The sequence below is a fragment of the Stylophora pistillata genome, chromosome 2 (assembly GCF_964205215.1).
Source record: "Stylophora pistillata chromosome 2, jaStyPist1.2, whole genome shotgun sequence".
Classification (NCBI taxonomy): domain Eukaryota; kingdom Metazoa; phylum Cnidaria; class Anthozoa; order Scleractinia; family Pocilloporidae; genus Stylophora; species Stylophora pistillata.
In genome coordinates, this window is record NC_142520.1 from 53,595,967 (window position 1) to 53,622,377 (window position 26,411).

General features: G+C 39.1%; 2 protein-coding genes and 1 pseudogene across 3 annotated transcripts in view; 2 read left to right on the forward strand and 1 right to left on the reverse strand.

Annotated features, from left to right (window-relative positions):
* LOC148740345 (uncharacterized) overlaps positions 1-25,748 on the reverse strand; it is a 43,044-nt pseudogene extending 17,296 nt beyond the window's left edge. The window contains exons 1-4 of the transcript XR_015997111.1: positions 25,591-25,748; positions 23,101-23,805; positions 10,261-11,474; positions 9,967-10,062 (exon numbers count right to left, since the gene is read on the reverse strand). The product of XR_015997111.1 is annotated as an uncharacterized LOC148740345 (transcript). The remainder of the gene's footprint in view (positions 1-9,966; positions 10,063-10,260; positions 11,475-23,100; positions 23,806-25,590) is intronic.
* LOC148740346 (uncharacterized) lies at positions 12,244-16,815 on the forward strand. Its single transcript, XM_088749143.1, has 4 exons — positions 12,244-12,338; positions 13,660-13,820; positions 14,529-15,170; positions 16,358-16,815. Exons 1-4 carry the CDS (start codon positions 12,244-12,246, stop codon positions 16,813-16,815), a joined length of 1,356 nt encoding a protein of 451 aa, XP_088605269.1.
* Positions 16,903-21,396, forward strand: LOC148740347 (uncharacterized). The gene is made up of 5 exons (XM_088749144.1): positions 16,903-16,908; positions 17,293-17,995; positions 18,679-18,775; positions 19,275-19,524; positions 20,036-21,396. The coding sequence occupies exons 1-5, from the start codon at positions 16,903-16,905 to the stop codon at positions 20,840-20,842; spliced, it is 1,863 nt and encodes a 620-aa protein (XP_088605270.1). The 3' UTR covers positions 20,843-21,396.
* Positions 25,749-26,411: the final 663 nt, after the last annotated feature.

Here is a 26,411-nt window from a genome sequence, read left to right on the forward strand (position 1 = left end):
AGTCAATTAAACCACAGCATAGTGGAGAGAGGTGAGTACCTCATCAATAGGGAAAACACAGTTAGCTCCAGAAAGGATTGTCAAAAAAAAAAAAAAAAAAATAATGGGAATTCTAATTTCTTTACTCAGGGTTCATACCCTTTTTCAGAAACAACTTTTAAGGATTTTTCCACGACTTCTCCAGGCTCAGATTGATTTTTCCAGGACTCCAAATTTCACTTTTAACCCTATCATTATCAAGATTTCCAAATCATTTCTCCTTACGGTCTACACACATTTCTTATAATGTAAGTTCTGAAAACTTCCAAAAACCAAAGTTAGTAAGTTACTAACCAACGTTAAAGACAAAGACGAACCGAGGAACAGACAGGGAACGATTTATAAGATCAATTGTTCCGACTGCCAAGCCTCCTACATCGGTGAGACTGGCAGAAACCTCACAACAAGACTGACTGAACACAGACGGGCGACGAGGAAAGGTGATGTCAGCAATCACATTGCTGAACACCATCGACTTACCAACCACAACATTGACTGGGACTCTACGCAACGCCTAACCTACAGCACTGACTATTTTCAACGACTGACTCTGGAAAGCTGGTTTACTAACTTAGAACAGACTCCCCTAAACAGATGTCAACAACTACCCGCTCCATACAAACGACTCATTCACGACATAAACATCACAAACGACCGAAAAAGAACGACCTAACTTTACCGACAGATCGAAACAGACCAATCACGACCGACTTACGTCACTTGAGTCTTACAGCCAATAACATCACGGCAAAACCAACCGATCATTTCACACGAACTGGAATAAGAACATTCTACTGAAAACAATCATTCACTTGACTCTGATGATGACTTCCGCACAGGTTGTCGAAACGTCAGTCACTACCACCGACAACAGTCCTTCTCAGGACTACACTCACCCGGACGATCAGACTACACCTTCACATGTTACCCCCGGGTTCAAACCATTTACTGCAATACTTTTCAAATTCCGTCTGTCTAAATTGGTTTCCCAAAACTCAATTTCTCTTACACAATACTCATCTAAAGTAAACTTCGAATCTCAATCCTGCGCTGCTGCGACAGCTATTGAGCAATATCTGGTCATAATTCTGGATATGCTCCCAAACGCTGCACCGGCGGAAATAATCTTACCCACTAGGGAACCCAATTCTCTAGCGGACACCAAATAGTGTTTTTGAGACTTTCTTTTAACGGAGCCCGCAATACTAGACAGGCGTCTATCCGAAATTCGCATAGTTCCGTGACTTGAGTCCCATACTATTAAGGCACCCTGTGGTTAACTCCGGAATTCCAAGCACATTTTAGTAGTTAACACCGTGTTCGATCAGGAAATCAATACAATAGCCTTGCATAGTTAACGACGACTGATTGGTTTTTATCCCTGCTTTCGTTTCAAATTCTCATCTATTTCCCATGGCAAAATTGTTTACAATATCACATTCCGTAAGCTAGCGGTGGGCGTCTATTTTTGTTAGCATATTCGAACACATTTATACGGTGGCGCACAGGGGGACATGACACATTTTCTTTTATCGCGCGATAAAATCAAAATATCGCGCGATAAAATGGCGCGATAAACGGAGATTATCGCGCGATAAATGATAAATTATCGCGCGATAAATGGAAATTATCGCGTCATAAATTCAATTTTATCGCGCGATATTTCGCACTCAGCGTGTGCGTGAAATTAGTCACGCAGTAAACACAGTAAGATGGCGTTGTTGAGGCATTCTTTAAATGGACTTTTACCTTTTGGAATAATCCATTTATCCAGCGCTGTCATTTACCGCCTTACGTCGGCAATGGCTTGCCTAATACTTTCCAGAGGAACGATATAATTAATCACTACTTTTCTCTCGATCTGGCTAACTCAGAGATCCTCGATTTTCTTTTTTTTTTTTTTTTTTTTTCGTGGAATTGAAATAAGCTTGCGCCAGCTGAAACGAGTGCTTAGGCGTCAGGGTCTTCAGTAGAAGAAAAGACCATAGTGACATGAAGAAAATCTTAAATGCGATCGAAACTGAACTTGGAGGAAGTGGGGGCAGTATTGGTTATCGCCAAATGCACCAGCGATTAAGAATTGAATATAGTCTTGTTGTCCAGACGGAGACCGTACGAGTTTTAAGTAAAGAATTGGATCCTGCTGGCGTACAGTCACGATCATCAAAGCGATTACGAAGAAGAGAATACCATGGCAAAGGACCCAACTACATTTGGCATATAGGTGGTTACGGCAAGCTCAAACCATTTGGGTTTTGCATACATGGGGCCGACGTATTCTTTGGTTAGAAGTTGGCCGTATAAACAACTTTTACAGACTATATTCGTCAAATTGGTGGAGTCCCAAGGATAGTGCGTGCAGATGCGTGAACAGAAATTGTATATGTCGCGGGAATACAACGGTTTTTGAGGTCAGGGTGCGAATATGCATTTTCAGGGGATAAAAGTTTCTTGACAATGACAATGAAATTTAGAGGGCATATGGTATAGACTGGAGGGCATATAGTATAGACTGGAGGGCATATGGTATAGACTGGAGGGCATATAGTATAGACTGGAGGGCATATGGTATAGACTGAAGGGCATATAGTATAGACTGGAGGGCATATAGTATAGACTGGAGGATAAGCAAACTGATGAAAGTTTATTTCAAGGTTTTAGTGTAACACAACAGTATAAGTATGATGCACGATATCGCAGAGGTCAGTGGTTCGAGTCCCGTACAGGCCTGATTTTTTTCAGGTCTGATTTTCGCTATTGCTTAAATAGCGCTATCTATCGTGCATCATACGTATCTAATACCGCAGTTCAAAATATATGAACTTCATATATTTCTTTGTATCTCATAACAGTATAAGTCATGCAATCATCAAAAAGTTATCACAAAATATAAATCAATAATAAACATTTCCACGGGCTCGGATCGCGGTCTATCAGATGAAAATTAGACTGAATACATTTTATAGCTAACCAGTAATTTTTTAAAGCAGGCTAATTTCATTATTAATAAAGGCTTTTTAAACCTGACAACAACGCTCTTGTCGACACATCTACCCTCTAGAAATTTGCAAACCTGCTATGTAATCAGAAAGATTAGATAATCCACTCTTGTTCTCAGACACTGACAGCCATCCCTGAAAGCGTCTCGTAAGATTTCGCAACATCAAGGTTTACTGTACTGATTGACAGAGCTATGTGTCGCAGTATTGCAACGTACTGCTAAATGGTCTTTTTACGTAAATAAAACGAACTGTTGACCTCAAAACATACCTCCTGAACTGCGGCAGCCACTGTCGTCCAAGAAAACATCGTGCGTGACAGCCGATTACGTGACCTAACAAGTTTCCCATGATCGCGCGATAAATGATTAATTATCGCCCGATAATAAATATTATCGCCCGGTAATAATATAAATTATTGCGCGATAATAATAAATTAAAAATTATCGCGCGATAAGTTAACATTTATCGCGCGATAACGTCCATCTATCACGAGAAAACTTCCATACATCGCGCGATAATTTCCATTTATTGCGCAATAATCTATCATTTATCGCGCGATCAAAAAAAATGTGGCATGTCCCTTATGGACCACCGCATATTTAGGTTTTAAGAAAGTTCTAGGGTAAGATTGAGTTTCATTGTGGAACTGAAAGAGGACAAGTCAATCATTTATACCGGTACATCAAATGTTCCTTGCCAAAAACGTTGAAGACGGGAAACAATCTGACGCTAGTGTAGATGAAACACTCTCAAGCGTTTGTCACCCAATGCTGAAATTATTTCAATCTTGTTCCCATCTTGTAATTCTGCGGCCATGAATATCCGTGAATAAGGTTTTTAACAAACTTGTCAATGTGATAATTTTTCTTATCAATAAGTCATCGCTATGAGACTAGCTAACTTCGCAGCAGGAATCTCATGCAGACAGAGATTAAGTAAGATTATTAGTAAGAGCTAATAAGCAAAACACACACACAAAAAATTGCTACAGCAGAGCAAAGGAAAGAGAGGTAAAAATTATGAAAAAAAAAAAAAAGAAGATTAGGGAAAGGGTCAAAAGTCAGAGTAAAGACGAAACAGAGGTAAAGTACAAAATGACTGAGAGAAGAATACCAAGGTGAACTAATACAAACAAAGAATCTTAGTTGAATTAAGAGAGTTCTTCCCAATTGAGAGTTTTAGTTACAATACTCACGGAAATGGAAATCAATCTTTTCAGGCGTTGGTTAGGCTAGAAACTTTTCGCAAACTAAAACAGCTGGGTCGAGAAAAAGATTAAGCTTTTGATACCTAATGTCGTGGTGTAAAGTCATTTGTGAACACCTAGAGGCTGTCAGCAATACCAATGTTGAGGCGATAGTAGATCAGATTTAATTTCAGATCGAGCGCCAATTCTTAACACACCCTCCAGCGATCGGACCAGATCGCCCGTTCCAGGCATCACTGTTCTTTAGGCGTTGGATGAAGGAGAGTGTCACAAAAATGCGGAGCATTCTAGAAGCGTTATCCAGTCATACTAAAGGAATAACGCGCTAGGCTGATAGCAGAATTAGGCTTTTTTTCAGGCTAGTTTTATTACATTTTTCAGGTTTTCTTTTCTGAGAATTATTCTTTGGAGGAAGTTTTCCAAAATGTTACAGAGGCCCGGTCTAGTTAAAGTGCCAAAAAGGCACTGCACGTTGTTCAAGATTTTTTTTAAATTTGTGGTTTCCTTGCAGGTGGAGGAGGACAGGGGAGCGGGAGCTCGAGAGAACAGGGGGCGAGAGAGGGAGAGAAGTGGGAGAACAGGGGGCTGGAAGCGGTATCTACATGTCGGCGGGAAGTGAGAGCAAAATGCAAGAAAAGCAACGTTAATTGTGAAATTGGTAAAGATGCGATACTATTATTCAATGGTCGTTTAGAGCTAACTGGAGAAAGATTTTGCCAGATCCTTTCAGACTGCCGAGGTGAATGTGATTTGGAACCAAATGAAACTGAAGAAAATCAAGAATGTTATCTTGACTCGAAGGAAGAAGAGGCTGTAACCAAAACTTGGAGTAAGAAGAGGCCAGTGCGGCCTCCCCGGCGCATGGAAGCTGGACTTCAGTCTAACCTTAAAACTTTCCGCAGAGGTTTAAAGAAGATTGCAACGTATCGAAGAAATCTGATAATCATTCGAACAAGACTGTACAATCATGCTTCACTAGCACTCAAACTGAACGTTCAAAATGCAAACGGGCGGTTGAACAATTGATGTACTAGCTAAGACTAGTTACTTACGTCAAAAAGGGAAAGCAAGCACGAACAGATGAGAAGCAAACTCGAAACGTTACGTCTGCCTCTCGACTTTTTTGTTTGATTTTCAAATGGCAATAGCTATTACATCACACAGTGAACTCAGACTTACGTCTCTATAACGAGATGTCAGAAGCGACGATCAAACTGTGATAACCCGATTAGTGAAACTTAGTTTAATTAACAAAACAGACCTGTAGTAAGTTTCATCGGGAACCAATGATCCCCCGCCAAAACAAAGGCCAGAAAATGAACAAGAATATGAAGGTTTGGCACAGTTTCAAAGTTGAACCCGAGTTTCTGATCCTCTTGATTAATCTTAAGACGGGAGCAACACAATGAAGGGCGGGAGTCGGGACGCTAAGGGGCACAAAAGTACGGGAGACAGGAGAATGTGGCACGGGAAGCGGGAGACTCGGAACCCTTTGTCCCCCCTTCCACCCCCCCCCCCCTCACTTGCAGAGACTTCATGAGGCAGCCTTCTTTATTACGGAAACTGTGTTAAGGAAGACAAACAGGCTGTTGCCACAAAGAATAACTTCTTACTAACTTAGCGTGATGGCCGTACTGGATATTACTGGCTCGAAATCATGGCAGTGCGGAACGAGTGTAGCCAGATCCGTAGAGAAACGACCTAGGGCCAATACAGTTTGAGCAAGTGATGTTACTAAAATATTTTATTATGTGACACTCGGGAAGACAATTTTATTAATTTTTGATTTTCCGGCTTTCGCGAACAAAAGTACACGGCTTATGATCGCTTCCGCGGAAAGGTCCGTACGGTAAAATCCCGAGCAAGTGAGAACTAATCAGAACGCTCGGATTTACCATAACTCTGTCTTGCCATAGTAAGTTGTTATAACCTTCAAGCTCAAGGTATTTTCATCAAAATTTTCTTTCTCACCGAGTTTTTTTGATTGAAAATAGATCTCCTTGCAACCTTTTTACCTCGTGTTTGCGTTTTTCTGCTCGAAATTCATTGTAGAGAGTCACTAATAATCACGAGTTTGTCTTCTTTTATGTAGGTGTGGTTATTAACTCAATCGAATTATTTTACTTGGCGTACTAATTGACATTCTTTTTTTAGATTTTCAAGTTCAAAAAATGTTAAATCGGTGTCAGTGACGTTGTACACCGATTAATTCGCAGTTTCACATCTGGGGAACCCACGGGCCTTTGACTGTCGTCCTTTGAACCTTACCAAGGTGGGGAAGGGAATTTGAACCGGAGGCATAAAGTCTTTCCAGTGGAATAATGGTGGTTTATCTTTTAATATGGAGGCACTTAAAGCAAATGGCTCAAAAGAGAGGTTCTACAAGGTCTGGCTTTTGAAGCTTGAATAGTCAATTCAATCGCGGGTCAATAAATAGAAAGTCACGGTCACTGATCTTGCCTTTTACTACAGATGCGACAATCAAATGAAGGCCTCCTCGGGAAGATGACTTTCACGGCTAACGTTGACATTGTGGCCATTTTATACGGGTAACGCTAAAATTCTCTTCCTAATCATTGCTATCCCCATCGACAGTTTTTCACCAATTGTTTGCCTTAAAGGGTCGCTCCAACTGAAGGGGGAAGGGGAGAGTAGGAGAGGAAATAATTAGGGGGGAGGGGTGCACTTACTTACTTTCGCTGTCAATAAACTATCACTTGTACATTCGATAAATCTCCGTATAAAATTTCTTATCTTCCCTCCCCGTCCCCGCCCATCTCCCATACCCAGTCAACGGTGTGGCTATGATCACGGGTGCTGTCTAAAACAGCTGCAGATATTCTCGGATTCTTTTTATCGGAAATTTAGAATAAGTATTAACAAAGCTGCATTGAGGGGAGTGCTAGGAGAAAAGAAACGCTAGTATCCCTAAATCGAGTCATAAAAAGCATATTTGTTAGATATTTCTGTGATTTGTGAGCACTAACTGCTCTAGCTGGGTTTACAAGATGCGTATACAAGCACAGCAAGTATTTAGAAAATAAATCTACTTCACCAACAAAATGTTTCAAACCTTCACTTTAAACATTGAAATTTATTTACAAATTTTTCCGTGAATTGTCTTATCTTGATGATTTTCTGTTTTTAGAGAATTATATGCACCGTGACAACTACTCAACTTATCGAGAGAGACTACTTCCGAAAAGAAAACTTTTAAACTTCTGAAAGACTTTGTTTCTTCTTTTGCCCAACGGCAAACGTTTGGAGACATCTTCACTCGGCCGGGGTTTTTTTTACAGAGATCTGGGCCGAGTATAATGACTGTGTAGATAGCGTGTCTTTTAACCTGTAAAAACAACAAACATAACAGAACGATTAGAAAGCAAAGGAGAAAAAACTGCATGAAATGCCGTTTCAATCTACCGGGCGATTAACCGTCAATTAGTACTGGAAAGAAGTTTATGAAAACCACCCACGTCATGACGTATGTTAAATAAGCAAAGAAAGAGAAAGGATAGGAAAATGGAGAAAAAGCCTTGACGTTAAAGCCTGAATTTACTGTCATCTAAGAGTTAAGAGGAAGATTTATCATTCTATGTAACTCTTTAAACGAAATAAACTGTCATGGAACTAAGACTACAATTACTAACTGTGCTGTAATGAGCTGTACCTTGAGCGGGTTGAAGGCTGACATAGTGCACCTCATGAGTATGTCCCAGCACAAGTGCTTTGCTTTCGTCAACTGGACAATGTGGCGTAATCATTACATCATTGCTATGGGGTAGACTGCTGATCACACGAATGCACGTTTCATAGTAGTTTGCTGCGGCACATAAAATCACGTGATCACCCCAAGCGCCATCTTGTTCCATGTGTGTTAAATATTCAGTCCATGTTTGATGTCCATGGACAAAGTTAAATAGGTCTGTTCCATCCGGCTGTAAAAAAATCAGTTAAAGAAACAAACTTAAAAGAGGATTTTTGATAGCAACTTGAGCGCGTGGGGTACGAGTCATGGAGTAATTTTTTAAAGAATGATACGAGACGACCTTTTATTAGCAATTTATTGTAGAACAACAAGGATTCCCAAAAAGCAGAAAAACAACAGGTAAGATCCATCATCTAGAGAACAACTGGAATTCTGTTTAGTGTTATCTCACGGACGTTTAAGGGGGGCATTTATTAAACCACAATATTCAAAAGACTAAAACCATACAAGTCTGCTTCTTCGGAGGCCACGTTAAGTAACAAATGGATTCAACTGTAACCAACATCATTGTGCGGCTTCTTAAATAATAAAGTTATGCAGTGAACACTGGGATAGGCTCTGGTGGTGTTGACCCGTACACACCTTTAACCTCAAAAGAACAGCACGTGACATACTCTGTTAGACATACGAACATCAACTTACTAGCTTTGAGTTACTTCTGAGGTACTGGACCAAGGTTTGTCTTAATCTGCCATGTGGGATTTTGATTCCTTTAACTATTTCCAGTTGTTCTGACAAGGCATAGAACATACAATTTCCTGATCCCTGATTGTCAGATATTCTGAAGCCCTTGGCCGATGCACTATTCTTCAGTCCCAATGATAGATCTGTTTTGCTCTTGACTTTGCTTGCATTAATGTGCATCTGCTGAAGTTTGTGGATGATTCGGTCGAGAGAGCCTGGAAGAGACAAAGCTTTTATTATTCTAACAGCACGAAAGAAACGAAACAATCGTCAGCTGAAAAATATCAATTTCCAGTCTAGTAAGAGAAACTTGAACGGTAAAACAAAAGGGAAGAAAGGGCTTCAACCACCAAACAACCGGTGTTTTGGCGAACAACTGAGCCTTAAAGCGATAAAATGGAGGTCAATTGACTTTTTATGGGCCAATGAATACAATGATAATCAAGAGTGAAGAAGCAGAAAAGAAAATAATCACGGAAAGGTCTACACTCTGACATACATGTGTAACTGGGAAAAGAACCCGAGGGCACGTCATTTAAAGAGAGAAAAGAGCCGTTGTTTAACAAAACTGTAAACCAAAGCTGCGTTCTAAACTATACTGAAATGAGCTGAGTCTTTTATCTGAATATTTATTTTTGTGAACAGTGTCAAGAGGGCCAAAAGCTTGCAGTGGAAAGACAATTATTTAACGAAAAGAAACCTCTTAGAAAGAATACAAATGGCCCACTGCTTGCGTAACACAGCGGTTAGGGTTAGATTTAATAGAAATGAACTGGCCCAAATGTATTTCCTCTACCCAAATGTATTTTCCTCTACCTGTGTCGGATGACCACTCTATTCTGAAAAGCCGGTACGTAAAAGTGTTTTTATAGGAACGGCATTTACAATTTGGCTTCGCTTTGACAACGAGCAAAAAAACGCTCCAAGTCTCCCTGTTTTTGGCAATTTATGTTTGTTTCCTGGTGAAATGGGAGAAAAACTTGCCCTGACTGAAAAAAATTACACCAAGCCGTCCGTCCTGATCGGAAGTAAAAGAAATTTAAATTTATGTAAACATGTCTTTGGATTACAACCGATGAAAGCAGAGCTATAAATCTTGACATGAATCCCTCGTGCGAAACATTATCAGAAGTACCATTTTCGAAAAACGTAATTGGCCGAGAGATCAACGTTAGGGAAAGTAGAAATGTTAGATCTACCTGTAACCTGTCTCTAATTGTTTGCGGATGTCACTTACCATGTATTATTAATATTTTGGTACTTACTTGGAGTCACTAATGAATCAACTGTTAGTTGTTCGGTTGGCGTATCTACATTTCCGGCCTCCTGAGTTCTGAAACCTGTGTCTTGTCTTTTAGAGGCTAAACAAATAGAAAGAAACCTTTTTCAATATTGCACCAATCAAGAAGACGATAAAACAGCTGATTTCTATTCAGACTATTCAGGTTTAACACATTTTTGAATAGAAGGTGTCCCTGCTTTCCATGACGCTTTAAAAGAGACTGAACGCCGAGTAGCCATCAAAAACACTTTTTGAAGAATATTCAAAATATTCTCACCATGAACAATGTCCCACATCTTTTCCACAAGAACGTCACACTGTTTCTCCCAGCTGAACTTCTCTTCATAGGAACTCCTTAGTTGCTGAGTCTTCTGAAGTCGGTCTGATCTTTCCTTCTCTCGGACACCAGTCCTTAGGGTCCTCAGACTCCACCACAACTGATTTCCCTGCTGGTACAGTGCACAATGCCTCACCAAATCCTGAGTTGCGACTGACAAGAATGGGAAGACCAGCAGACAAAGCTTCTAATGCTGTCAATCCAAACCCTTCGGTTCTTGAGGGCATTATGCAAAGATCAACTTCACAAAATAATTCTTTCAATTTCTCTTTACTCTGCACGAACTTCCTCACAGACAGCTGCGTTTTATCAATTCCACTCTTCAGCAAATTCGCTGCAGCCTCATCCTGTTTATCGTCAGCTGCACCCACGAAGATCAGATGGTAAGATCTGTCTTTCAGTTCAACTATTGCTCTGGCAGAGATATCGTAGCCCTTCAGGCTGAAGTCCTCTGGATCACCACGGCCAAACGTTAGAACCTTAAACTTGTCCACGTCAACTGCAGCTTGTTTCACATAGGAAAACTCACTGAACGTGCTTGGCGTCAGTTGAATTATATCTTGGTGTTTCTCGCATGAGCGCAGGTAGGAAGAGTAAGCCTTTGTCAACTTTGGTCCAACTGCTACCACAGCATCTGCCAACTTACACAACTCCACTTCAGTTGTGTTCTTCTCTTCACCTTTAGAAATAGCCTCAGGATAGTTTTTGTGCATTCCAAGTTCTTCAGGTGCAGTGTGCACAACCTGAATCCACTTGCAACTGTGGTACTTTCTGATTACTTGGGCTTGCTTACCAAGCTTAGCACCATGACCCAGTACAAAGTCAATGACGAGGTCTCTTGGTGGGAAACTCAACCAGTCAAGAGGGTCACTGTAGCCTGTAAGTTTCTCTGCTTCCCTGATGGAAACATTGAGGCTTCTTGCAGTTCTCTTGTCTTCTTCAGAACAGGCAAACTGCGGGACAAGGAGAGTGACATCCACTTGCGCATGTTTGGCCAACAGAATGGCAAGCTGTCTGTTTATGGTGGACAAGCCTCCCATTGATGAACTTCACTCACTGCCCAGGAGAGTCACCTTCAATGACGCGTCAGACTTCATTGGATCAATTTCACCTGCTTCACCTTGTGATCTAGCAGCCAGATTTGAAGATAAACCCTGAAGAAAAAGACGTCATGGAGGATTAGGACAATAACATAACATAACAAATAAATGTTTGTTGATCAATACTTAACCGAGAGAAAACAGAAAAGAATAAACTTCAAAACTAATTTTATCTTGATAAAGATTCTTTCACTTATATTTGAAACTGGAGACAAACTATCAGGGCTACCTTTCTCAACACTGATAACGGCCCATTTAATTCTTAGATCAGGTAAAATAGAGGAGAAAACTTGCAAAGATAGATCAGAGGCTGGAAATCTGTGCTTAAAAAATCGATCATACCTGCGTTCTTCTTTTCAAGAACCATTTCTCCAATCCACACAGGGTTGTCATTAGAAGCCGGTAGGCGGCGGAAATCCGCCGGCTGTCAGACCATTTTGCGCCGGCTACTTTGTGAAGCAGAATTTTTGTAATAATTTGGATATATCCACAAAGTTGTAATGGTAAATTGGCCACCGTAACGATTACAAAAGCTGACGTTTCGAGCTTTAGCCCTCCGTCGGAGCGAAAGAATTTTTGTAATATTGAGATCTGTCTTCCCAAGAAATCTTTCTTTTTGTAAATCTGAAGCTTAGTTTAGTGATCATTCTCTTGTATACTCCTGATGTTATGGAAGACAGAAAAACCTAAAAACCTATACAGGAAATACTGTACAAAAACTATCAGTGGTACAGCTAACTAACGAGTAACATGAAATGCGTGACTTAGCGAAGCACGAAACTGATCGCAATTCACACGTGCGTTGATGCTTCGAAAATCGAAAATGGATGGCCAGCGAAGAAAGCGATCTCTTCAAGATTACTTTTCAGGTCAATCGAAGAAGACGAAATCTAGCGAAAACGAGGCCGGGCCACCAAGGTAAGAAAGAGTTTCGATTGCTGTCAAATATCATAATTACGAAGCTCACCGAGGCATTTAATAACACAGATATATCTCATTTAAATATAATGGCAAATTATTGCCGATCAACTACATACTTTCAAAAGAGCTTTAAGAGCGTTGGAAAAGGAAGTTTATCAAGATCTATTTCACCTTGCTGAATCAGTTGTGTTCATTCCACTCTAAATAATTACAAAGGCAGGAAGATTCGCCTTAATTTGCCGTAAACACGTACCGCTATAACGCTAAATAATCACAGAAAGATGTTCTCTTGAGTTCGGGACAGCTAGACTTTCATTAATTGCTGCTTTAGACCCGCAGAAAAGAGCATGTTTTACGTTATCCGACGGAGACATTTTGAGGGAAAATTTCTTCATTTTGTTTACGATTTCGACAAAGTTCTTCGATCATTGTAAATTTCGTTCCAACCATACGTGGCCGTCAAAGTTGCCGTCAAAGTTGCCGCCAGATTGTTTTTTTTTAAGATTTCGCGACGTTAGCAATTGTTCACCAAATCAATTGAATTAAAATACCTACAATTTAACTTTCTTAAAATTTATGGACCTTTTCGAGTCCTTGTTATGGATTTAAAAGGTCAAATGTTTCATGTCATCGTGATTTGCAAAGCTCGTTGCATTCGGCGGGTGATTTCCAGATGTTTATCAGTTGTGATGTTTAGAGATAAGAGGAAATACTTTGATAGACAAAACATACGCCTATTTTAAATTCGGAAGTAGAGCTTGAATCCAGGGGGTTTTCACAGCGAAAAAGGGGGAATTGAATTGCAACACGATGAACCAAATTTATAAACCAGATTCTATGGACAAAACAAAAAACAAAAACAAAAACAGAAACAAAAACAAAACAAGACAAAAACGCAATGAAAGAAAACGTTATGAGAATAGAAGGCTGAAGCATTTTCGTTGTCGAAGAAGTTCATGAAGAAAACGAATCTTCATTCATTTATTGCTTCTAGAAATTGTGACCGAGAACACCAACGTTTCATCAGAAAAAGAAAGTGGTGGAATTAAGGAAAGAAACTTTCCACGTTTGTACATATTTTTGAACTGATTTTAACATCAATGTGTGGCTAAAAATGCTACTTAAATATGCCCCAGAATGCTGGAAAGTACGTCACAGAGAGTTTCGCAATTCAAAATTTTTCGGGGGAACATGCCCTCGGGCCCCCCTAGAGAGGCGTGTTGCATAGCAACACGCTGTGCTTGCTCCGCAAGCACAATTTACTTCAGCCGCCTACTCAGTTTAGATCAGACACCTATTACATTTTCTAATGACAACCCTGGAAGTGCTTAAGACAAGAACTTCAATATGAAGCCCAAGGTATCAAAGATCAGCTTGGAGAGGAAGTAAAAACTGCAACTCAAAAGGTGGCTCAAGATGTAGTTCAAGGATTCAAAGATCAGTTGAAAGTGGGAGGGCAACCCAATTCCTCAGCTGGAGGTCAGCTTGTTGTTTTTTTTCCTGCCTATCTTTTTCCTTTAAATTCATTATATTATATATATATTATATATTATATATTAAATTATATAAATTTATATTATTTTTTTTTAATACAACGGGCCGTTTATCATCGTTGGCCTCGAACCGTGCAAGCAACACTAGAACTTGGAAATTTAAACTTTTTCCAAACACAGTCGGCGAAATAGCTACAAGAATTATATAGGTACTTTGCTCTTGGTTACCTATTGAGCACTTTAATAGCTGATGAAGTCTTCAATTCATTATATTCGATGAACTACCTCTGAAGTCTTGAACCAGTTTGTTATAATGATCAATGCTCCTCTAAGAGTTGAGCACTCTTTGAAATACATTCAAATCAAGTTCAAGAATATATATATATGTATATCCTGTACAGTGCACCATATACATGCACTTATATTTAATTTAACAGGAATGGCAGCATATATTTTTAAAGCCCAAATCAATGTCAGTTAAGTTTCTTAGTAGGTTAGTTGGCTAGCTGCCTCAGGACCACTCATCAATGGCCTTTTTAATAATAATTATAATAAAAATTAATAATGTATCGATTTCTATAGTGCATTTTCATGGAATGCTCTAATGCGCTTTACAACACTGTGCAGGGGACTTTTTTTTTTTTCGGTAAATGCTTAGTTGCTGACTAGTAAATGAGACTTAATCCTCTCACAGTTAAACTTCGAGTGCGGATTGATTGTGAGGCCATTCCAGACCCTAATCCACAAAGTGGAGCTTCAGGAACCGTGGCTATATCAAGTCAAGGTATCCAAGAAGGTGGTGAGGAGCTGGTAGCAACTGGAACTTCAGGAAGAACAGTTTTGGGCTCACAGGGTGCCCAACCAGAAAGCCTGGAGACAGTAGTAAGAGCAGGTAAGCGTAAGGCAGTGGAACTGTCTACATCCACCAGCCTATCTCAAGCAGGAGGTGCTGAGGGCTTTGAGGGAGCAATTGTTGAAAGTCATGGTGCACCCAGCACACAAGCAGTTTTGAATTCCATTGCACACAAGTGCTTCAAGGTAGTTGACCCAACTAAACCACATGAACTAAATGGCTTTCTACAGTATTTAACAGATGTGCGCAAAGTGCTACTTGTTGATTCCCAGCCAGGAAGTTTGATATTAACAGTACTGTGTACTTCACTGGAGATACTGGATGCCTTGTGGGATGACTATTGCACAGGTCACTTGAATGACATGGCACAGAAATATCTTGTGACAGAGGACATTCTGAAGAAGTTTGACCTGACTGAGCTGAAACTGATGACAACTATCCAGAGGGAGGATTACCTAGCTGCACGAAAGCATTTCTTGCAAGGTTTATATGAGTTGTTCTTATTCCACTAAATAGGACATTGTGTAATGGGCATCTCTTTGCCAACAATTTACAATTGCATCAGCAGAGGTTTGCATTAAAATTGTTGACCTATTTGTTATCTCGTTTTCTATGCAAGCTTACCCAATTAACCCCCCCCATTTTCCAAACAGTGATGTATCCTTAAATTCCCATAATCTTCAGCATACAGTTATACTGTATGATTGAACAAAGTTTGCATCACTTTAGAAATACATGACATTTGTACTGGAAGTTTTGGTTATATTTTGAAAGGTTTATTTTAACAACTTGGCTGACATTGAAATTTAAGTTGAACTACAGTGTACTATAATTTGGTAGGGAATTGAGGAGGGATAAAGTTTATTACAAATCATTTTACAGTAAGGGATTATTGTAAGTTGTAATTTTTGCTTTCTAGTTGATTGGAATTTAAGAAGTTTATTGCAAATCATTTCACAGTTGTAGGAATTGCTGTTGTATTTTTGCTTTCTGTTTATTTGATTTTAATTAAGGAAGAATTAAGTTTATTACAAATCATTTCTTATCTTGGAATAGTTGTAACTGTAATTTTTGCTTTATTTTATTGGAAGTTATTAAGAATGTAACAACATTTAGCTTATCATACAGAATTGATGGACTGATATGATTTTAAAACGAGAGTTTAGGTTATTGGGAATAAAACTTTTGTCTTAAGTGGTCAGTAGTAATTTTGATAATTGTTACACCATAATTTATGCTGGCCTTGTAATATTTTAAAATCTATCAGTTGTTACCTTTTGGGAATATGTGATTTTTCTCTCTGTTTTCCAGACACCATTTGGCAGAATTGACATCAGTTATTGCCTTAACTTTTAGTTTGATCACTCACATTTTAATCAAACTCTTAATGTTTCATTTCATTGAGTCAGTTTATAATAGTCATGTGTATATTAAACCAAACCCACCAATGCAATGACTCTTGTATGTATATACAATGATAGTTTTTAAATTTACACATAGTAGACACATAGTTAAATTGACTTACCTACTTCTTAGCTTGTTTCAGATTGTTTTTATAACTTATTAAAACAAAAATTTCTTTTTGTTTAGGTTTCTTATTATTACAACTTCCTCTGATTAGACTTTTTCTTTTGGCTCAATCATGACAACTTTTTTTTTTTTTTAATTAGACTCTAAAAGAGCTTATGAAGAGGCTTTAAAAGATGGATATGTAAAAGTTTACCGTGGGCGTATTATACTGGTTGGTCAGGATCATGCCGGTAAAACCAGTCTAAAGAAGAGTCTTTTAGGCCTTCCATTTGACCCTAAAGAACAGAGTACTGAGGGGATTGAAGTGGATCCTTCAAAATGTGAAATTGATGTTGACCAAGCTGTCAAGAACTGGCAGTTGAGCAGGGAGAGTAAACCAGGACTATTGGAATGTTCAAAAGATTTAGCAAAGATTGTGGCAGACAAAATGCGTGGAGCAGATGTTTCTCGAAAGAAAAAGGCATACATGCAAAACTTTTACCATAAAAATGAGGGGCATCTTTTGATTTTTCCATTCTTCAATTGCTTTTTCAGTGATGTCTTCACTCAAGTTAAAGGAAATTTGGGATTTTTTCTCCAATTATATATAAATTTTTAATTGTAATTATTTTTTATTATCTTATGCCATAATTTTTTGATAACTTTTGTTACATTTTGACTATCAAATCCTTATGGAGGAGCTTCAATGAATGTATGTTATGCCATGTAACTTCAATCTCAACAAACATTTCTTGGTCTGAGTTGACTAGCTCCAGGGTGGGAAGATTTGCTCTTCAATGTCTTAATCTGTGCAATTAAGTTTCTCTCTGTCTAAGGGCTCTTACACTTGAGATGTCAGCTTCAGAACTCTTTACAGTAACCAATTTACATCTTCAACTCAGTTGGTAAACCAAGTTATCTTGTCATACCCCCTTCAGTGAAGTAGCACAACAGTTTTTTTGCCCCCCTAAAATTATTCTACACTGAGGTGATCATAATTTTTTACAATTTAGCAGCCTGTTCATAACATCAAGTTTTGATGACATAATTATATACACTTAAGTGAGCATAATGTTTCATTTAATTCTTTATTCAGGTTCAGGAGGATGAAGGTTTTACACACATTCTGCCAAACAGTGGCAATGAACATTCTACTGAATGTAAAGATGAAAACATGCAAGCTGAGCCTGATGTGATGATTGATGTTCCTCAACCGCCTGATACTCAGGAGCATGTTTATCAGTGGTTGGAATATGCTCAGGGGAAACCCACTGAAAGTGCTTTATCCACGGAGGAACCCTATGTTACAATGGACGTGTGGGACTTTGCAGGGCAGCACTTGTACTATGCTAGCCATCCTATCTTCCTATCACAGCGGGCACTATACATATTGGTGCACAATCTCAGCAAGCCTTTGGATGCCCCAGCTGAGCCCTGCATGAGACAAGGGAGAAATGATGTGAAATTGGAAAACCCTAACAATGAAACAAACATGGAAAATTTGCTGTCATGGTTGGCTACAGTACATAGTGTTGCCCTGGCAACCAATGACACAGATGATGATGCACAACTGCCCTACCTCCGCCCCCCCGTGTTCATCGTTGGCACACATGCTGACAAACCAGTCAAAGACATAGCAGCAATAAAGAAACAAATTAAGGAGAGAATTTCTGGTATGGAATATGAGAGGCATGTGGTCAGGCCTCTATTCTGCATTGACAACACAAAATTACAGCGACTAAACTTGATTAAGAAATCGATCCAGAAGAGACGAAAGCAGAGAAAAAAGCATGAAACAGGTAAGATGTTTGCCTTTATGTTGTATCCTTTGTTCTATGTTTCTAAAGTAATTGATGACTGTATATAATTGACCCAAGTGTGAGGTGACAATGGCTGGATATTGACAAAAAGTTACAAACTTTGCAAGTCTGCTCCACACACTTTTTTTGATGTGTGGGATCAAAGTATGCGATCTTGAGTCCATCTTACTGGCTTGGGTAGCCAATCAGAAAACACGATTTTCTTCACTGGGTGCTGCACACAAACTTGTCTGACATTCATCAGTTTTAAAAACACTTTACAATTAATTTTGGTTGGCAAGCATTCATACTATCTGACTCACATTCAGTGGTTGTGTTGTGTTTCAGTAAAATTTTCAAAGACTGGTAGAATGAGTTAAGGCTTGTAATGAAAGCAAGAAAGCAAGTTATGTTTTTTTCTTTCATTAGCTGCACTCTTCTTAGTTTAAGGCAGCACCATACTGGGTCCTATACTTTTTTGCTGACAGATCCATTAATTTCAGAGTTTGGAGTAAGGAACAGAGGCTTAAAATATTGGGATTTGAAGAGTTAATCATCTTAGCTATGTTGTCAGCTGTAAAATCTCTGCAATCACACAATTAAAATACAAATAATGCTCATTGTAAGCATCTGTTTCTGTGTTGCTTAATGCTTTGAATTCCTTTTCTAACTCTATCCTGCAGGGCAAGAAGGAAAAGTAGATGGTATAAATGAATTACAGAACACAATCCTGGAGGTGTTGTGGCAGGAGCCTTATATGGGTGAGAAAATACCAGTCAGGTAAATGAAAAACGCAATTTATTTGGAATAACTCCAGTTCAAGCACTTCAGGATCAATAATTTATTCAAAATAGACAGCAATGAAATTTCTTTGAATATAATCGGCATATTCAGCATAACTGAACATGCATGAAAATGTATATCAATGCAAAACTATCTCACCTCCAGTACTTTAAAGTTCATAAAACTCTTAAAACGTCAGATCGTGCAAATACACAGCAGTCCATTCAGTACAGACAAAAAAACTCTAACTCTTGACATGGAGACAATGTTATAATTATAAAAGAGTAGAAGATGTGATTGATATCTGAGAAGGCAGGGTTTTCTTAATTGAGACGTTGTCACAAAAAATAACCATGTTGATTATTCTTGAAAGTTGAAGACACTATACGGCCAAATATGAATGTACACTAGAAGAGAACAAATACATACACGACTGACTGAAATCAATACCTAATTGTATGCCATAATACATTCTAAGTAGTCTGTTGCCCTTTAGGTGGTTTTTGTTTGAAAAGGTGATTGAAGCTTTGGTGGCCAAACAGATTTATCACAGAAATCTGCAACAACTTGGGCACTATGCAAGAAAAGATTGTTTCATGGAAAATGCAAAAGAGTTTGACTCCATGATAAGTTTTTGCCATGGCCTAGGGATGATAATCAAGCACCGCAGTACAGTTGTACTGAAGGCTCAGTGGCTGATTGATCTGTTCAAACAGCTGATAACCATACCACCTTTCAATAAACAGGTAGAAAATAAATTTTATTATAGAAAAGCAAGCTTACTTGGAAAATGTTGTTCAATAATTTAGAACAACAGGAAACTAAGCATGATGTTGTTTCGAAGAAAGAAGTAACTAATGCAAAAACTTAGAACATGTGTCTTTTTATTGTTTATTGTTATAATCATATGATTTGTTGACCCCATACTATTTCACCTACTTTTTGCAGCTTCTCAGGTCATATAGTGATTTAGCCTTTTTATTTACAATTAGAGACTTGCATTAACCTGCTACTGCTCACAATAATTGTATTCATAACATTGAATAGCTCTTTTTGCGAGTGCTAGTGGGCGTATTCACCTCTGAACAACCCTAGATACACATTTTGCCGGGTTTAATATTTGACCGTTTCATTACATTGATGGATATAAACTGTTTTTTCAGTTCTTCTAAATATATGTTGCAAACGTTCAAAAGGAACATAACGTAGCCTTCCCTTATCCAGAATTGCTGAATTTTTTTCACATACATTTTATAGAATCCCCTGAATGCTAAGTACTGGCAAGAACTCGAAGAAAGTGGCATCCTCAGCATGGAACATGTTGATCATGTGTTCTCCAGCTTTATTGGCCAAGGAATCATCAAAGAAGACATCTTAGACATGATGGAGCGATTTGGTTTGATCGCTAAGTTCTCAGTTTCCCCAACTGACGTAAAGTACTTTGTACCAGCTCAGCTAAAGTCATCACCTGATAAACTCTGTAAGATGAAACCATCGTCACCGGATCCCTGTCCATTGTATCTCCTGTTTGTCCATGGCTTTGTTCCTCATGGTCTCTTCTTACAGCTTGTCTCACGATCCATTCGTTGGTGTTCAAAGACATGGCCCACGCATCAACCTACCCTGTACCAAAATGGAGCATGGTTCATCATTGGCAAAGATATTCATGATTTTGTCCTTATATGCAAAACAGGAGTTGTGAAGGTAATCTTGAGACAAAGAACACAGAGTGATCAGGTTGCAGGACAGAACTCCGCCGAACTAGCAAGTGACGTTCGTGAATTTCTTGAAGACACCCTACAGAATTTGTCACAGGAAATGCCTTACTTGAGGGGACTACAGTATAGGCTGTGTGTTGCATGTCCTTACTGCCATCAAGGGGCAGAAGAACCAAGTCGTGCATGCTCAGACCACGTGAAAATCACGTGCACGCACGAGGACTGCTTCCACCTCATTGATGCAAATGAAGGCCAAGCGGAAATATGTAAAAGAAATTTCGATGACAAAGCACTTCCTCCCTGTGGCAGGGTTGTCATTAGAAAATGTAATAGGTGTCTGATCTAAACTGAGTAGGCGGCTGAAGTAAATTGTGCTTGCGGAGCAAGCACAGCGTGTTGCTACGCAACACGCCTCTCTAGGGGGGCCCGAGGGCATGTTCCCCCGAAAAATTTTGAATTGCGAAACTCTCTGTGACGTACTTTCCAGCATTCTGGGGCATATTTAAGTAGCATTTTTAGCCACACATTGATGTTAAAATCAGTTCAAAAATATGTACAAACGTGGAAAGTTTCTTTCCTTAATTCCACCACTTTCTTTTTCTGATGAAACGTTGGTGTTCTCGGTCACAATTTCTAGAAGCAATAAATGAATGAAGATTCGTTTTCTTCATGAACTTCTTCGACAACGAAAATGCTTCAGCCTTCTATTCTCATAACGTTTTCTTTCATTGCGTTTTTGTCTTGTTTTGTTTTTGTTTCTGTTTTTGTTTTTGTTTTTTGTTTTGTCCATAGAATCTGGTTTATAAATTTGGTTCATCGTGTTGCAATTCAATTCCCCCTTTTTCGCTGTGAAAACCCCCTGGATTCAAGCTCTACTTCCGAATTTAAAATAGGCGTATGTTTTGTCTATCAAAGTATTTCCTCTTATCTCTAAACATCACAACTGATAAACATCTGGAAATCACCCGCCGAATGCAACGAGCTTTGCAAATCACGATGACATGAAACATTTGACCTTTTAAATCCATAACAAGGACTCGAAAAGGTCCATAAATTTTAAGAAAGTTAAATTGTAGGTATTTTAATTCAATTGATTTGGTGAACAATTGCTAACGTCGCGAAATCTTAAAAAAAAACAATCTGGCGGCAACTTTGACGGCAACTTTGACGGCCACGTATGGTTGGAACGAAATTTACAATGATCGAAGAACTTTGTCGAAATCGTAAACAAAATGAAGAAATTTTCCCTCAAAATGTCTCCGTCGGATAACGTAAAACATGCTCTTTTCTGCGGGTCTAAAGCAGCAATTAATGAAAGTCTAGCTGTCCCGAACTCAAGAGAACATCTTTCTGTGATTATTTAGCGTTATAGCGGTACGTGTTTACGGCAAATTAAGGCGAATCTTCCTGCCTTTGTAATTATTTAGAGTGGAATGAACACAACTGATTCAGCAAGGTGAAATAGATCTTGATAAACTTCCTTTTCCAACGCTCTTAAAGCTCTTTTGAAAGTATGTAGTTGATCGGCAATAATTTGCCATTATATTTAAATGAGATATATCTGTGTTATTAAATGCCTCGGTGAGCTTCGTAATTATGATATTTGACAGCAATCGAAACTCTTTCTTACCTTGGTGGCCCGGCCTCGTTTTCGCTAGATTTCGTCTTCTTCGATTGACCTGAAAAGTAATCTTGAAGAGATCGCTTTCTTCGCTGGCCATCCATTTTCGATTTTCGAAGCATCAACGCACGTGTGAATTGCGATCAGTTTCGTGCTTCGCTAAGTCACGCATTTCATGTTACTCGTTAGTTAGCTGTACCACTGATAGTTTTTGTACAGTATTTCCTGTATAGGTTTTTAGGTTTTTCTGTCTTCCATAACATCAGGAGTATACAAGAGAATGATCACTAAACTAAGCTTCAGATTTACAAAAAGAAAGATTTCTTGGGAAGACAGATCTCAATATTACAAAAATTCTTTCGCTCCGACGGAGGGCTAAAGCTCGAAACGTCAGCTTTTGTAATCGTTACGGTGGCCAATTTACCATTACAACTTTGTGGATATATCCAAATTATTACAAAAATTCTGCTTCACAAAGTAGCCGGCGCAAAATGGTCTGACAGCCGGCGGATTTCCGCCGCCTACCGGCTTTTTGACCGCCGCCTGGTTAGCTCAATTGGGAGAGCGCCGGACTGCTGTGCGGGAGGTCGAGAGTTCAATACCGGCCGGACCAACACTCAGGGTCTTAAAATTAACTGAGAAGAATATGCTTCCTTTCTTTAACATCTAGAAATGGTTAGATATTCTAGTCTTCTCGGATAGGGACGAATAAATGGAGGTCCCGTCTCCTGCAGGGTTAGGGGCAGGAGACGTTAATTTCCCACGCACGAGATTACTGTGTAATGGATGTCCTCCCCTGGGGTGGGATGGGTGGGTTTCCACATTTGCATTTAAACGAGCTATAGCTCATATGCGATATGTGGTTAAATAAAATTACTTACTTACTTACTTACTTCTAATGACAACCCTGACTTCAGCTGATCATTAGTGCCTTTGGCCCCCTCACAAACTGTTTCTGTCAAGCCCTTTATTGAGGAGTTTACCTTGTTCATATATTCCTTTACTTCTGTATCATTCTGGTACCAACTGAGCAATTCCTGCTCATGTCTCTTGTCTTTCTCAGTGAGGGGATCTTTCAAAAATGTACCAATAGCTTTCTGCCATTCTGTTTTCTTTACAGGGTTGATATGGTCTGCAATTCTTACCAAGGCCTCGCTTATTTCATTCCAAAGTACTAAAAACTCATCGTCTGATATTTCCATGTTCTCACTCATGTGACCATATAATGAATTACGGTAGTATTTAATTCTTGCTAAATCTGCCTCTATGCTTTGGTCTGTAGGTAGAGGTAAAGAATCCCAACCTTTGGCTGGAGGGGTGAGGCTGCAAATTGTTCTCAGCAACCGAAAGAGAAGAGTTATATCAAAATCTGTTGACTTTCCATACACCCCTGGGGATGGGTACAGGCAGTCCCACTGTGGTTTGGTGAGCTTTGTGGCCTTGAGTTGCTTCTCTGTGGCTGGATTCTTCAGTATTGCTGGAAGATTACTCGGTGGACATTTGTTGTCAAAAACCTCCCTCAATAGCACAGTACCTCCACCTATTAAAAGCCGAGCCATCCGTTGAAAATTATCTCGCCCTTTCGTAGGACAAAGCACCTCATCTGGTCCCAGAGCAGTAGCCATTTTCAGCAGAACAATATATTGCCAGGGTTACAATTGAGTCCTTTCTTAACTCTATCACTAAGCCTGTGAAAGTAAAAGTTCTCAGTGTCACAAGACTAGAAATGACCCATTCAAATGTGATTGCCTTGACGTCATTTCAAACTTGATGACCAGAATTCACAATTTATACAATGTAATGTACTTATTGATTGAGACTGTATGCCAAACAAGAAGATATTTGGCTGGATGTCATGATAAGTACAGAGATGTGCAAATGAAAAAAGAATGCAAGCACTCTCATAGATCTCCTTTCTCAGGACACCCTCATGTAAAAACATAGTCGCTCTTTTATAGGAGCCAGGTTAGGAAATCTTTGATCTAGCCAGTTGGCACATAGAAATAACAACTTAATATTGTAGACAAACCAAAACAAAAGACTGAAATACCTTATTTAAACATGAAGGTGCGCTATATAAGGAAGTCTTCCCTGGGAAGACCTAGGCTCCAGTTTGTCACTCACCGTTGACATGTGCGGGTCAAATTTAAATGCTGGTAGACGAACAAAAGGAGCTAATGAGATATCTATTGTTTACTTCCACCAACAAGGTGGCAATGAGGTAATGTGCAAACCACCTACTTCGATCTCAAATTTACTGCCACAAATAAAGACAGTTTACATTGGAGAAAGGAAAGACAAATCTCAAAGATTCTTGTATTGTAATGAAGACATAAAACAATTTTGAGGAATGCACCCGCTGTTCACTGCTTTGGAGTAGCTGTAACTCAAGCTGACTTGACTCTAAGAGTTCTACATCACACGACGGTTGATTGACAAATGGTCCAGTGGGACCTAAGGCTCTTTTTATAGCGCGCCTTCGTTTTTAAGGTGATAGGAAACCGTCTTTCAAGACACCTTAACTGACTATGTTCAAAGTGCTCAAAAATCAACTTTCCCTGTTTGCAGTCCAACTAACTTCACACATGTGCCAACCAAAAGATTGAAGTTTGAAATAGTGGGCATGGCATGGCAATCACATTACTCTTATCAAGTCAGGAGGAAATTGCGTTGAACAGTTTTTGAGGATGGTCTTGGGAATTCCGCAATTAATTTCTTCATCACTTCAGGCATATAACTCAGAATTTTCTGTTTTTAAGTTAAGGCCTCAATGCTGAGTGAGTTTTAACGAGTAAAATCTAGCTGTTTCAAAATTATGATGCCACTACATGATTCTGTTTACAGAAAGAGTTCTCAAAGAAAGTTAATTATGTACATTGTTGTTTATATTATTACATGTTGACTATTTCAAGTCCTAAGGAAATTAGGCAAAATTTTATAGAGCCATTTCCATGATAAGAAAAGAAACTGAGCCCAGTATGTTTGTTTGCACAATGCGTAACGTAAGAAATATAGCACCAGGCAGTCACGATATGGTGTAAATTTGTCAGTCACCCTCCTTAAAGGATGAAGGGTAAATCAAATCTTAATATTTCTAAGGAAAAAATTTACAATGCATTCTTGATCTCAAAAGAGATTACTTTTCCTTCGTGGAATGGTGATATTAATAATTTCAAAGGGAGCTTAAGCAAAATTGTGTTTGGGACGCGAACGGAAGCCGGAAGCAAAAGTTCTTATTCCTGATGCACAATACTCCTTTCTGATCAGCATAATTTGGCTTAAAATGTGGCTAAAAGTGCGCAGGAATCCGTTGTGTTATTATTCCAATTGCCTTCTGCAAACAGCTTTACCACTATCTTCGTTACTATTGCAAATCGGCTCTCAGATTCCAAATGAGAGATTGCGTATTGCAATTACACCCGTTGAACCTCCCAGACAATTTCTCATTTGTTGAAGTTGTAACTTTAACATACCTTCAAGAATTCCTTATTGAAGGATTACGCATTCGTCGAGGCAAAAGATGTACACGGTTAGGCCTTTAACCTTCCGATTTTCTTCCTTCGAACTACATAACTATGATCAGTATGATTCTTTGGTAACTGGAAACATAGTAGCTTCGAAGAAGTGAGATGCCCAATCAATTAGTCAGCGGTAGTTTGGCAAAATGTTAATAGTCCGCTCAGCACGTCCAGTCTTTTTCGATGCTCAAGCTTCGCGTTAACTATGGACTATCGCGGACTACTTAAACGCGAGAAAACCAAGCAAGAGGGGTCAAAGCCACAGCGACTCCATCAACACTCGATGTAAAGGAAAAGGAGACCACATTTTTTCAAGGAAACTTTGACAATGTTTCTTTTTTCCGAGAATTTTTGCAGCAACGGAAAGTCTCATTGAGTTAATCGAGAAATATCTACAGCAAAAATAGCCAGCAACTAAAGCATTGATAAGAGGATTTTGCCTTCACTGATTTACGTATGTAGTTGTTAAGTGTTCGAATTTTTCACTCGGTAGAATTCTAGTCGAATGATACTATTTGAATGTATTTATCCTTTTAATTATTATTGCGAGCATTCTCAGAGAGAGCCCTTCTACGTGCCCGCCTTCGAACAATTGCCCCCAGCTGTCAGATCTGGGAGTCGCGGGGTGGTTCTTAAAAAAGAAAAAAAATGTTCGCCAGTAAACTCACCGCAATGAAGAAAAAAAAAAAATCTGAAGTTCTAAGGATCAAGAAAACTTATCGAGTGCTCGGCCCTTATCCAGAAGCGGGTGGGCGATAAAGATCTTTCCTGATTAC